We start from the raw sequence: 13585 nt of genomic DNA on the forward strand, positions 1-13585 counted from the left end.
TGCTCAGCCCATGCGCTCCAGGGCATTGCAAATAAAGGTACCTTCTCCACCCGGCTGGTCAGACACAGGGTGAAGGGTTGTCTGTGCCGGTGGAATTTCAGGAAATGCTCAGCTCCTGTCCCAGCAGAACACATCTGTGGCCAGCAAAAAGAATTTGGACTTTGAAGATGAAATGTCTTGCCCAGTTCCCATCCATCTTGGCAATCTATTGCTTCTGCCTGCTACAAATTCCTTCCTCAGGTAAGGGGATCCCTTCCAGGAGACCCCAGCTGGTCTGAGCTCTAAGGAAGACTGGGACAGACCTTGATCCTTCAAGGCACTTCTGGAAGGAGTCTAGCTTGATCTCCTCACCCACCCTCTAGAAATGGCTTCCATCAGAGAGGAGGGACAAAGCTAGATGCCACAGCCTTTTACCTAAGGAGGTTACTTTCCCATGTGGAACTGCCTTTAAACAGCTCTTGCCCTGGGGCTGGCCCCAGGATGTGCCACTGAAACTGTGAGGAATATGAGCCAGGGGGCAACTCTATGTGTTAGTCATATGTGGTCTTAGAACTCTGAAGACATGAGAGCAGAGATGGTAATACTGAGCTTACAGTCCCAAAGACTGAAGACTGAGGGACAGTTGGAGAGGGGCAGTGTAGAAGTGAACACAGGAAAAAGGTATCTTTTCATAGTCTTTCCTCTGGATTGGACAGGAGTGTTGGGAGGGGTGGTGGAGGGGAAGTAGGGTGGGGGCAGCGTCCCAAGAAGCTCCTGTCTTCCAAGGCTTGGGCGCTGTCCGAGGTGCTGACGGGACTCGGGAGGTCGCGTCAACAACTGAGAATCAGTGCGTTTGTAGGGAACAAGAGTTAGGCATGGGGTTCGTAGTCAAAATTTCTTACCCATCTCCAGGTAACTCGCTATATGATACAGGAAGTAGTGGAAGCTCCTGTTGGAAACACAGTTATTTAAAAATTTTAGATTTTTCCATTAGAATTTTTGTTTAAGGAGAATATCTGTGAAAATATATCCAACCAGAAAATACATTTCAAATAGCATATTTGTTTTTCTGTGTTCTGCGGTGTAATCACAAAGCCTGGGTGTTGCAAGGCACCATGGAATTTATCTAGTTTAGCCTCTCAGAAGAGCAGGGATCACCTCTATGGTTTCCCTATTTGATTACTTTCAGGGACACTCAGCTCACTACCAGACCAAGTCAGCCAGTATCTGCCTCCCCTGGTTTCCAAAAGCATCTTATTAAAATTACAATGTCTTATTACCTTTTATTTATCTGCTTACATATTTATATCCACCTCCCTCTTTTTATAATTTAATTTTCTGTTCCCTGAGGATGGGGTCCTTATGATCTTTATCATCATATTGTTAACACAGAAACACTTAATAAATCCTTAGGGGATTGTTTTGAATTACTTTGCATTTTTTAATACCTCCAGTCATGAAAAACTTTTTTACATCAATCTGCAATATAATCACATGTACTTTCTAACCATTAGCCTTAGTTCTGCCCTTGGGGGATATACAGAATAAGAGTAATATTTCTTATGACAGTTCTCAAAAGAGTTGAAAGCAGTTAACACATGCTTCATAATTTTTCTCTTGATGAAAGAAACCTACGCTCAATTTCATCAGCTCACCACATAAACTATCATTTCAGGTAAGACTTCAGGTAACTTTAAAGGTTGGAACAGTATTATTTGCATACAGTATTATTTTCTTGGCTTATAGTGAGACTGCAGAGAGCAAAATATCACTGAATATTTTAAAAAATACTACTCGAGCTAGATATTCCCTGTTGCAGATTTTAAAAATCTGAATTGGGCGTCTCATATTTATCCCATTTAATTTCATTTTGTTAGTTTTGATCTATCCTGCAGCTGATTCTTTCAGTTGCAGTGTTAACTATTTTTTCAAGTGTTGTGTTATATGCAAATGAGATGAAGACTTCATTTAGGTCAGGTAAAAATTGACAGGCAGAGGGTTCAGGTACATGCCAGTAGCAACTTTCCTCATAATCCTACCCCTGAAGTGTCTGATGAGGCAGAGAGACAAATGGCCATATTTCTTTAAAGTTCCAAGACTAACTCTGTTGCAGATACTAATTTTTTTTAAACAATGACTGCATTTTATTAATGTAATTAGGAGAAAGATAAAAAAACAGTAGAAATGTATTGTAGTGGCAAATACAAGGTTTTGAGGAGGTTGCTTTTTAAATTAATTTTTATTGGAGTATAGCTGATTTACAATGTTGTGTTAGTTTCTGCTGTACAGCAAAGTGAATCAGCTGTATGTATACACATATCTCCTCTTATTGACACCATTTCTTGATATCCTGTCCTTACACATTCCATCTAAATACAAATTGAGCTATTACCTAGGTGTTTTTTTCTCTTCTTTCCTGACTTGCTAACTCTTGGTAAATATGAAAAACCATGCAATTTTAAGTTAATTTTGGCACAAGCCTGAGATTTGCTAGTGGTAGGTAGAAGTGTGTTTTCTTTGTCAGTCCTTTTAACACCATCATATTAATAGAATCACTGTATGCTTCTCATGGAAAAGATTTAAAAGTTAATGCTACTACCTCTTTTTTCCTAATGGAGATTTTTATGATTTCTCACAATAGGATTTCCTCAACCTTTAGCTGATGCTTCAGATGGCCTGGATATTGTGAAGTTTGAGGTACACCCTTGTTCAGTAATGTGAGATTTTTATTTAGTCTTAACCTTGAAAATATCATGTGGACAATGTTCACTCAAAACTATTTTCAGATCAGATTCTTGGCTATAGCAGCAACTCACTCTTGTCATTTTCATGGCCTGGTTTAAATTATCTTAGGAGTTGTGTTGAAATTCATGGCTGCTGTGGGAGAAGATAAAGGTTCATAAAGGAAACAATTTTAGAATTTAATTTTAATTCTATTGATTAAGGAATTTGTACTTATCTTTGATTTGTTTTCTTCATTTTTTTAGCAGATGGCATATTGGGCAAGTCTTTCTAGACAACCTAAGGTAAAAAAAATTGATGCATGTAAGATAACTCTTATATTTATAACGGTACACCTGTTTATGCTGTAATCAATATCTGTAAATAAGCACTCTTTTGCAACCTACAGAATTCTGTGTGTATGTATTGTGTGTATAAAAATATTGTTTTAGGAAATAACAAGTGAATCTCCTAAATAGAAATGGCCATAAAATATTGGTAGTTCATCTGCATTCTTACAATTATCATAGTCACATATACATATTATATACATAATCACATGCTGAGCTGTGCTTAGTTGCTCAGTCGTGTCCTACTTTGTGACCCCATGGACTGTAGCCCACCAGGCTCCTCTGTCCATGGGATTCTCTAGGCAAGAATACCAGAGTGGGTTGCCATGCCCTCCTCCAAGGGATCATTCCAACCCAGGGATCAAACCCAGGTCTCCCACACTGCAGGCAGATTTTTTACCATCTGAGCCACCAGGGAAGCCAAAGAATACTGGAGTGGGTAGCCTATCCCTTCTCCCGGGGATCTTCCCGACCCAGGAATTGAAGCAGGGTCTCCTGCATTGCAGGCGGATTCTTCACCAGCTGAGCTACCTGGGAAACCCACATAATTACATATATACATATAATTGCATACTATGTGGGGATACAGTACTTATCCAAATGGACAGAATTACTTGCTTTCATGGAACTTATATTCTAGTTGGGGAAACAGTCTATAATACAGATAACTAAAATTAAAAAAACATTTTTTCTCTAAAAAGAAAGAATAAAGCAAGGAAAGTACATATGATCTTGAGAGCTGGCATTCATCACCTAGAAAATCATCTTCAAAAATTTTTTTTGACTTGGAAAGTAGTGGTATAAAGTTGATAAACATGGTAACAAAGATATTGTTTACCTGACATGTGTCCAGAACATGCACACACACACACATACACACATATACACCACACATACACAACACACACACACTTCTTGAACAGATGCTCTCAAAGAGACCAGGAGTTGTAAAAGTAGTAGGCTGATTTAGAAATGGTGATGGTAAGGAAGTAGAGAGTTGATGTCCACTGAGCCTCTGCTGTTAATAGTTTAGGTTCATTTGTGTGTGTGTGTCCATATGCATGTGAGTACATGTATACGCATAACACACAGAGAAAGAGAGAATTATGTAAATATTGGTTACTGAAGAAAGTCTCCACAAAGTTTGTAGGAAGATCTACTCACAGCAACAAAATCAAAGTGTTTCTGACAACTTTCATTTCTGTCTTGATTGAAGTTTGAGCTGATTCAACAATGTTTATAAATGAGATGAGATCAGTCAGTGTTATAAATGAGATGAGACCAATAGTAACCAGATATTTGCAAGATCATTCACTGCACGTCTTTGAGTAGGATATGCTGCCAGTACAGCTTTTCCTGGGCTGTCATTCATGCAGACAGAACAAAATGATGCTCTAACAAGGATTTAGAAATTAAAAGCTGGATTTTCTGAAAAAACAAAACAAAACAAAACAAAAACAGTGAAGATGCATGTAGAGAGATTTTAGGGGGGGGGAATTGGGCTATATGAACCAACCCTCAAAACACTGAATTCTAGCATATACTCAGGAGCAAATTAAAAGTTGCAACCATTATTTTATCCCACCTCTTAGTCAGATGGCTATCTGGGAATTGATTAAGGTATTGCTTCAATGCATTATAGAGTATGTTTTCCCTGAAGATCGAGAGGGTAAAATAAGATTAAGTTTTAAAGTAATGTTATTGCTGGAAAATTTCCTTTTTGTAAGATTCCACATCAACTACAGCCTTATTAAGATGGTAAAATGATTTCCTTTTAGATTGCCAATTTATTTCATAATATTCAGGTAAGTCAAGAAGGTGCCTGCTGTAATTTCTACTGGAAACCTGCCTAGTAAAATTCTATGTGACATCTTCACTATTCTCTTTTCAGGATAATCAAGACATATACAAAAGGGTGAGTACTACCAGCCCAGTAACAAAGTATGCAATTACTACACTTTCGGCAAGTGACACTTAGAATTAAAATCAACCTTTTTTTCTCTCTTATTTAGTTTTTATTTCACTACTCCAGAACTCAGGAGCCGACGCATCCAGTTAAAACAGGGGTCAGTATTTTATCATAATCATCTTTCTGTAAAAGTAACTTTCCTCTGCCTGCCTTTGTCCCTTTTCATTTAATATAGGCATTTAGGGACTTCCCTGGTAGTCTTGTGGCTAAGACTTTGCCTATCAATGTAGGAGGTGCAGGTTCGATCCCTGGTTAGGGAACTATGATCCCACATGCCTTGGGGCCAAAAACCCCAAAACCCGAAAAAGAAGCAATATTGTAACAAATTCAATAAAGACTTTAAAAAATGGTTCACATCAAAAAAAATCTTAAATATATGCAGATAAATAGAAAAACAGGGGACTTACAGACACTCTTGGTGCTTTTTTCCGAGGACTACAAGGATCATCTCTCTCCCTCTCTGGGGAAGGGGCCAGGGAGGTTGACAGATCTGAAAAGCTAGAGAACATATTACAGAAAAGGAAAAATTAGTGAGAAATCACTTTTTATTATGCACTTAAACAGAGGAACAAGAAGAGCCTGGTAAAGACTGAACTCTATTTGCATTGCTCATTATTACCTTTTGTTTTTAAATTTTGGAAAACTACTTTGTGAAGTGTAAAGTGCCATATTCCCAACAGTCATCCATGGGTGTCTTTTATCACTGTCACCGCGTAATATGTGCTGTGGGAATTAAAAGCATCACCTCTAATTTTCTTATTATAAATTTGAGTTATCCTCAGGGAGAGATTGTTGAATTTCTACAGGGTATGATTTGGAGAATATTGGGAAAATCATAGAATAGAAATTTTACTAGAATTTCAATCCAGTCACAGTGATTGAAATTATACTATTAGAAAGTTGCTTATTTATTTAATCAAGACTTTCCAAGTCTTCAGGAAGATCCTTAAAAACAAGCACACAAACAAACATACAGATACCAAGCAAAATGTTTCTTTCCTTAGAGGCAAAGACTCAAGAGTAGTATAGATTTAGTCATGGGGATCAGGTAAGGAGGGGGATATCGTCAAGACAGGCCATGGGCAGTGCAAGTGCAGCAATGTCAGTAATGGAAGGGGGCTTGCCTGGCAGTCCAGTGGTTAAGACTTCGCCTTCCAGTGCAAGGGGTGCAAGTTCAATCCCTGGTTGGGGAGCTAAGATCCTACCTGCCTCACAGCCAAAAAACCAAAGCATAAAACAGGAGCAATATTGTAACAAATTCAATAAGGACTTTAAAAATGGTTCACATCAAAAAATCTTTAAAAAAGTAAAAATGGGCGGGAAAAGATAAATTCCATGCCTGTGATGCAAGCTAACTTTTGTTGTTGCTCTTCAGTCACTAAGTCGCGTCTGACTCTTCTCTTTTGCGACCCCATGGTCTGTAGGCTCCTCTGTCCATGGGACTTCCCAGGCAAGAATACTGGAAGGGGTTGCCATTTCCTTCTTCAGGGGATCTTCCCAACCCAGGGGTCAAACTCATGTCTCCTACATTGGCAGGTGGATTCTTTACCACTGTGCCACCAGGGAAACAAAAATTAAGTTTTACTCTGAGCCAAAATGCCTGGGGAGAATTCACAGGACTAGATAAGGTAGGGTGTGTATGTCTGAGTGTGTGCTGGGCAGTCACAGATGAGACATTCAGGAAAATAAGATGCATTGGGTGGTGGTGATGAATGGCATATTTTAGCCTTGTCCCTTAGAGGAGGAGAGCACACCTGGAGAGCCGGAGAGGATCTTCACAGAGATGCTTCTGTGAGATGAAGTACTCCACACTGGACAAATGCCTGGGGTTAATGCAGATACAAGTCTGGATTTCCCTTAAGGGAATACTGTTAAGTGATGTGTTGGAATGAAATGTGTGAGCCAGGCAAGCGATTCTTTATTGATATCATAAAACTTCAGGCTTAGGCTTGGAAACGGATTTTACTCTGAAAATTAAACCCATTTGTAAGAGAGTGAGCAGACAGGATTGCGCATAGCCCTGGGCTCCGTCCTGGCACTATCTGACCCTCACCGCCTCTTTGCCAGTTTCCTCCCGTGCACCCTCTAATGCGTCTGGCAGCCAAGATTGCTGATCGAAGGATGAAGACATTTTGGCGGCGCGTATGTACTTTTTCTTTCCACCATACTGTTAATACCGCTAAAAGCTCACTTCGCCCTGGTGAATGCCTTTTGTCGCCTTGGGTGGTGCTCGCTGGCATTTCCTCCTTGTACAGTCTTCACACGGTGGCTGCAGGGCTGGGGTGGGGGAGGGGCTGCGGTCGGGGAGGGACTGCGGTCCAGCTTCGTGACCATCTTCTCCTCATCTGTGCTCTTCATCCTTTTCCATTTTAGTTTTTGTGCCATTTTTTCCACTTTCCCCGCCCCTTCTTATTCTTCCTCATGACAGAGACACCTGCCCTGGTCATACACACTGTTTCCCATTGTTCCACTTGCTCCTTTATTCTTATCTCAGAGCTTTGTTTCTTTTGTTTTTTAAAATATTTTCTTTTATTTATATTTGGCCGCTCTGGGTCTTAAGTGGAACATCAGAGCTTTGTTTCTTAAAAAAAAAATCTCTGATACTAACACAACGTTGTAAATCAGCTATGTACTAATATGAAATAAAAATTAAATTTTAAAAATGAATAATTTTGATTAAAATTTAAGTTTAGCTATGACTGGTTTCAATACTGGGCTTCCCAGGTGGCGCTAGTGGTAAAGAACCCATCTGCCAATGCACAAGACACAAGAGACTTGGGCTTGATCCCTGGGTCAGGAAGATCCCCTGGAGAAAGGAATGGCAACCCACTCTGTATTATTCCCTGGAGAATCCCATGGATAGAGGAACCTGGTGGGCTATAGTCCATAGGGTTGCAAAGAGTCAGACATGACTGAAGCGACTTAGCATTGCATTGCAGTTTCAGTAATAGCTGAACCTGTTGAAAAGGTTTTGTTGCATGAGACCCAAACAAAGAAACACAATTTTTGGACAATGTGAGTCCAAGTAAGATGACCAACTCATTGCATTTGGCCCAGGACATTCCTAGGTTTAGCTCTGAAAATGCCAAGACCCCAGAAAATTGCTCACTTCCTGAGAAGCCAGTTGGTCACCCTGAGCACATGCCATCACAGTCTATCTGCCCAGATGCTGACAGCAGGCTTCCAGCTTGAGTCAGCCTCCACTACGGGCCAGATTTATTGGCATAGATGAGCTGAAAAAACTGAAATCGTTTATCCTTGACAAATATGCCTAAGCCAGGAGTCAATTTCAAGTGGAAGCTGTTGGGAAGAACAAGCAAATTTAACATTGTCCTAGACCTTAAGGCAACTCAATCAAGAAAACATCCTCACTTTCCAGAATATGAAATTGTAATTGTCTCCAAGGTTAGCTGTCTCTTTGAATGACTTTTTTGCATCTGACTTCTGGTTATCTTAGAATGGAACCAGGGAGGGGCCAGGTCACAGCACCACTGCAAGCCAGGGAGCAGGGAGTGAGTTTCCTATTAAATGAACCCGGTTCTCATTCCTTTACAGGATTCCAAGGCCACTGCAGCGGATTTTACCAAAAAGGTAGGTAAACCTTACGGTGAACGCCACCCCCAAAAAGAAAGATCTGCATCTCCTAGAGAGATGGGGGAATGCTTGCAGGCTCTTTGGACCACTTCTGCAAAGAACTGGCCTCACACTATGCTCTGGAATTCTCTGAGGCTGAGCATCTAATTTGGGGTTTCCCTGGGCTTGTCCTGGTGCAGAAAGAAACCAAGGAGCCATGCCCCTGGATGGTACTTCATGTCAGTTCTTACAGATGAGTCACGTGGGGCCATCTGCTCCTGGAGATTTGTGTTCTGGCTCAGGGGCCCACAGGCCAGTTGTGCAAATCTTGGGAGGGAACCTGCAGGTGTCATGAACCCCATGTATCAATAGCTGTGCTTCTTCTAGTTGACCATGAACCATAAGAACCTGGGACCTTGTTAAAATGCAAATGGCTGGGCCCCAACCCCAGAGAATCAGTGGGCACCTGAGTTCCTAGGTGCCGTTGATGTTTTGTGTCTGGTGACCACACTTTGAAAACTACTGCCATAGACATCTTTGAAAGACCTTTGGTACAGCCTGATTGGGTAACAGTTTGTGTTTTTATCTCTCAGGATTACACTGCTACCTTGGGAAGACCGTTTTTCCTTTTCAGGGTAAAGCATGTTTCTTCTTTTCTTTTTTTTACCCTGATTCCGTTCTACTTCCCCAGTTATGGAGTTATTACTGAATGAGCCCGGCCAGGGCCCCATGGGGAACTGGTGAATCACTGAGGGAACTTTCTCACCCTCAGGGCGTACATCATCACTTGGAAAGGCAATGGTCCAGCAGGACACAGGCTGAGCACAGGAGGGCTCTGGGAGGAGCTCAGGGGTGGGAGGCAGGAGCTATGTTGATGGACAGATGCAGGGACCAACCATAGTTGGAGTCCATTTTCCCTAGCACGAAGGTCCAGAAAACTTGGCCCTCTCCTGGGAATAGGAGTCTACTGGTCCTTCTCCCGATGGGACTTGAAGCCTCTTGCAAAAGTCACATGTGGTCTTTTAGTTCTTGATCTACCACTCACTAGCTGTTTCACCCCTTAGATCTTCAGTGTTTGCATCAGAAAAACGTGTGAGTCAGACTAAGCCTATGCTCCTCCATCTTCATTCTGGGGTCGCTGGTCCTAAGAGATGCTCTGCAAAGGTCAAATACGGGCAAAACCACTGTACCTGACACTCCAAAGTTTACAGAGCACACTTCCACGTCCTCAGAAAACAAGCTCTTTAATGTGGCTCAATCGTACATTTCCAGACTTACTTAACCACAGAAATTCTTCCCACCTCCACGACACCCCAAGTACACCTTTTAAACCTGCATGCCCTGTTGGTGGTTGTTCTCTGGAAAGTGCTTGCAGAAACAGTTGGTCTGGGTCTGATGGTGTCTCTAGGGTGAGAAATCTCGTGATGAGTGGTTTGGGGATGGTCCTGCCGTATAAACAGAGGCTGCGGGATGGAACGGTGGGGTGGGAGACAGTGTCAGGAAGGTAGGAGCACCAGGGGTCCCGGGGCACTGTCCAGAGGACCCACAGACCCACTCCCAAGCAGAGCGCCCAAGGAAGCTGCTAACATCCCAGTTAGGGGAACGGGAACTTAGGGTAATAGAGAAAGAATCTGGAACCCAAGAATCAGATTCCAGGCAGTTTGGTCTCAGCACTCCAAACTAAGCGGCTCCATTTTTTGTTTGTTTGTTTGTTTTTCAGCCAAGGAATGGAAGAAACCTTGACTTTGACACCTGGTAGGATTGTCCAAGGTCAGCTTCTCTGCAACTCTTCTCCAAATAAATGTTTTATGTCAGACATGCGGGAGTGAGAGGCAGCCAGAGGGGTGATAGTTCCAAAAAGCTGGGACCATGGGGAACCCCTAAGGACCTCTGCTCCCTCCCTTTCACGCTCTCAGCATCACAGAGACCCCACTGCAGCCTGCCGTTGTCCCAAACAAGGCAGTCTTTGCAGGTGCACTGTCTCCAGCAGCCGCTGTGAGGAGACAGAGCATTTGTGACTTCTCACTGGGCCCTTGTGATGACGCAAATCCACATATCTGCCATGCTTGGTGGGGAGGAGTTTTCTATAGCGGGGGCATTTCTGACTACAGCCAGGCCAGACTATTCCCTCCATTCAATTATGCTCGGAGACCCCGAGGTGAAATCTCAGGGGATTTCTCAGCTTCTGGCCTGTGATGGTGTTGGGGGAGTCTGCATGAAGCCAACTCTGGACCTTCTCTGTCTCTTACAATGATGTGGTTCCAGGAACATGAGGCTACTGTCCTTCAGGGGCGCCCCAGCCTTCCACCTGGAGCACAGCCTGGACCAGCCAGCAGTGACTGAGGCCCTGGCAGGCCAGAGTGTCTGAGAGCTCTGTCCAGATGCTGGGGGGCACACTACCTCAGCCACACAGGGGGAGCTGGTCCCTGAGGCCCTCCCCCTCACACTGACCTAATGGCCTGATCAGTTACAGCAATAACACATCTCATGACTCCTGATTCTGGGCCTTTATGCCATGTCAAGTGAGGCATTTTTAAATACGTTGTGTAATATAACATGCCCCTCTGCTTCATCTCCATTCTGATAATGATTCTATCTGACCTGTATGTTTTTCCTTTTTCTTTTCAGAATTCAGTGGCAAAGGCTGAGTCTGGATCAGGCAATCGAGCAATTGTTTTGAACAAACATCAAATTTCTTTCTGTGAGCACTATTTAAAGAGAATTCTCTTGCCTCTCTATTCACTAGAATATTCATTTATGTAAAAAATAAAGTAGCATTGACATGACATTTTCATTTCTTATTGGAAAGTGTTGGGGGAGGGATTGGATATATTTTTAAAGTGTATGTGTGTTACTTGCTCAGTTGTGTCCAACTCTTTGTGACCCCATGAACTGTAGCCAGCCAGGCTCCTCTGCCCAAGGGATTTTCCAGGCAAGAATGCTGGAGAGGGTTGCCATTACCTTCTCCAGGGGAATTCTTCCCGACCCAAGAGTTGAACTTGGGTCTCCTGCATTGCAGGCAGATTCTTTACTGTCTGAGCCACCGGGGAAGCTTTAAGATACATATGTTTAAAATGTGCTGGATTTGGTATTGTTTTAGCATGTCTTGACGACCTTGTTATTATTGAGAATTGAGAGCACAGGCTTGGGAGCGTCTGGTTGGCTTCAGATCCTGACTCCACCTTTTAGTTGGAGAACTGTGGGTTGGTCATTTTCATGATAAAACTGGGCTGGTAATTACAGCATCTTCACATCATTTTTGTGATGACTGGGTAGATAGTCCATATAAGGGGCTTAGAGTGGTGGTTCCCAGTGAGCACTCAGGAAGTGTTGGCTCTAGTTACACTTTGGAGATGAATTTTGTTATACAAATGGTACCAAAGGGCCTTGCCCTAATGAGAACTGCTCCTATATTGCTGACTAGGGGCTCAAAGTTACAGCATCAAGTTAACACATACTAACTCCAATGTGATCCAGTAATCCCACTCTGGGCATTTGTTCTTGTTCAGTCACTCAGTCGTGTCCAACTCTTTGTGATCCTATGGCATATATCCAGACAAAACTACAATCTGAAAAGATACGTGCACCTCTATGCTCATGGCAGCCCTATTTACAATAGCCAAGACATGGAGACAATCTAAATATCCACTGACAGATGAATGGATAAAGAGGATGTTGTGTACACACACAAAGGAATATTACTCAGCCATAAAAATAATAATGAAATAATGCCATTTGCAGCAACATAGATAGACCTAGAAATTATTATACTAAGCAAAATAAGTCAAAAAGAGAAAGATAAGAATCATATGCTATCACTTATGTGTGAAATCTAAAATATGACACAAATGAACTTATCTATGAAACAAAAACAGGCTCATAGACATAGAGAAAGATTCGTGGTGGCCAAGGGGTGAGAGAGGAATAGACAGAGTTTGGGATTCAGTCAGTTCAGTTCAGTCTCTCAGTCGTGTCCAACTCTTTGTGACCCCATGAATTGCAGCATGCCAGGCCTTCCTGTCCATCACCAACTCCCAGAGTTCACTCAGACTCATGTCCATCAAGTCGATGATGCTATCCAGCCATCTCATCCTCTGTTGTCCCCTTCTCCTCCTGCCCCCAATCCCTCCAGGCATCAGGGTCTTTTCCAATGAGTCAACTCTTCGCATGAGGTGGCCAAAGTACTGGAGTTTCAGCATCATTCCTTCCAATGAACACCGAGGACTGATCTCCTTTAGGATGGACTGGTTGGATCTCCTTGCAGTCCAAGGGACTCTCAAGAGTCTTCTCCAACACCACAGTTCAAAAGCATCAATTCTTTGGCGCTCAGCTTTCTTCACGGTCCAACTCTCACATCCATACATGACCAGTGGAAAAACCATAGCCTTGACTATATGGACCTTTGTTGGCAAAGTAATGTCTCTGCATTTTAATATGCTGTCTAGGTTGGTCATAACTTTCCTTCCAAGGAGTAAGTATCTTTTAATTTCATGGCTGTAATCACCATCTGCAGTGATTTTGGAGCCCCCCAGAATAAAGTCTGACAGAGTTTGGGATTAGCAAATGCAAACTATTCTATATAGAATGAATAAACAACAAGGACCTACTGTTTAGCACAGGGAATTATATTCGATATCCTATGATAAACCATAATGGAAAAGAATATGAAAAAGAGTATATATGTGTATAACTGAATCACTCTGTTGTACAGCAGAAATTAACACCATATTATATGTCAATAAAATTAAAAAACAAACCAAAAAACCCGTAAAATCTCACATACCAACTCTAGACTCTTCAACAAGCAGTGAGTATCTGGCCTTTACCTTCTCAGGTGCCTCCTCTGTAAATGACATTTGAGAGGCCCCAATGATACATGTCATGAACGTAAACTGCACTCAACCTTCTTTCTTTGAAGTCTCTCAAGCTTCTCATCATATTTAAGAGTCCTCCTTTTAAAATGTCATTTAGCCATCACACTTCTAGGAGTCAG

The 13585-nt window shown here is 42.2% G+C and overlaps 1 protein-coding gene across 1 annotated transcript; it reads left to right on the forward strand.

Moving 5' to 3' along the window:
* The first annotated feature begins 167 nt into the window (after positions 1–167).
* Positions 168–10351, forward strand: NMS (neuromedin S). Its single transcript, XM_040267690.1, has 9 exons — positions 168–240; positions 2621–2676; positions 2967–3005; positions 4942–4965; positions 5063–5116; positions 7087–7161; positions 8575–8610; positions 9186–9227; positions 10313–10351. The coding sequence occupies exons 1-9, from the start codon at positions 168–170 to the stop codon at positions 10349–10351; spliced, it is 438 nt and encodes a 145-aa protein (XP_040123624.1).
* The last annotated feature ends 3234 nt before the right edge of the window (positions 10352–13585 follow it).

Source organism: Oryx dammah, unplaced genomic scaffold (assembly GCF_014754425.2).
Source record: "Oryx dammah isolate SB20612 unplaced genomic scaffold, SCBI_Odam_1.1 HiC_scaffold_25, whole genome shotgun sequence".
NCBI lineage: Eukaryota > Metazoa > Chordata > Mammalia > Artiodactyla > Bovidae > Oryx > Oryx dammah.

What these genes read in the sequence shown, in the direction of transcription:
- NMS (XM_040267690.1), top strand. Translation starts at nt 168, where the DNA reads ATGAAATGTCTTGCCCAGTTCCCATCCATCTTGGCAATCTATTGCTTC. An exon ending in GCTACAAATTCCTTCCTCAG is followed by an intron (nt 241 to 2,620) that starts GTAAGGGGATCC and finishes TTCTCACAATAG; the next exon opens with GATTTCCTCAACCTTTAGCT. An exon ending in GTCTTTCTAGACAACCTAAG is followed by an intron (nt 3,006 to 4,941) that starts GTAAAAAAAATT and finishes TTCTCTTTTCAG; the next exon opens with GATAATCAAGACATATACAA.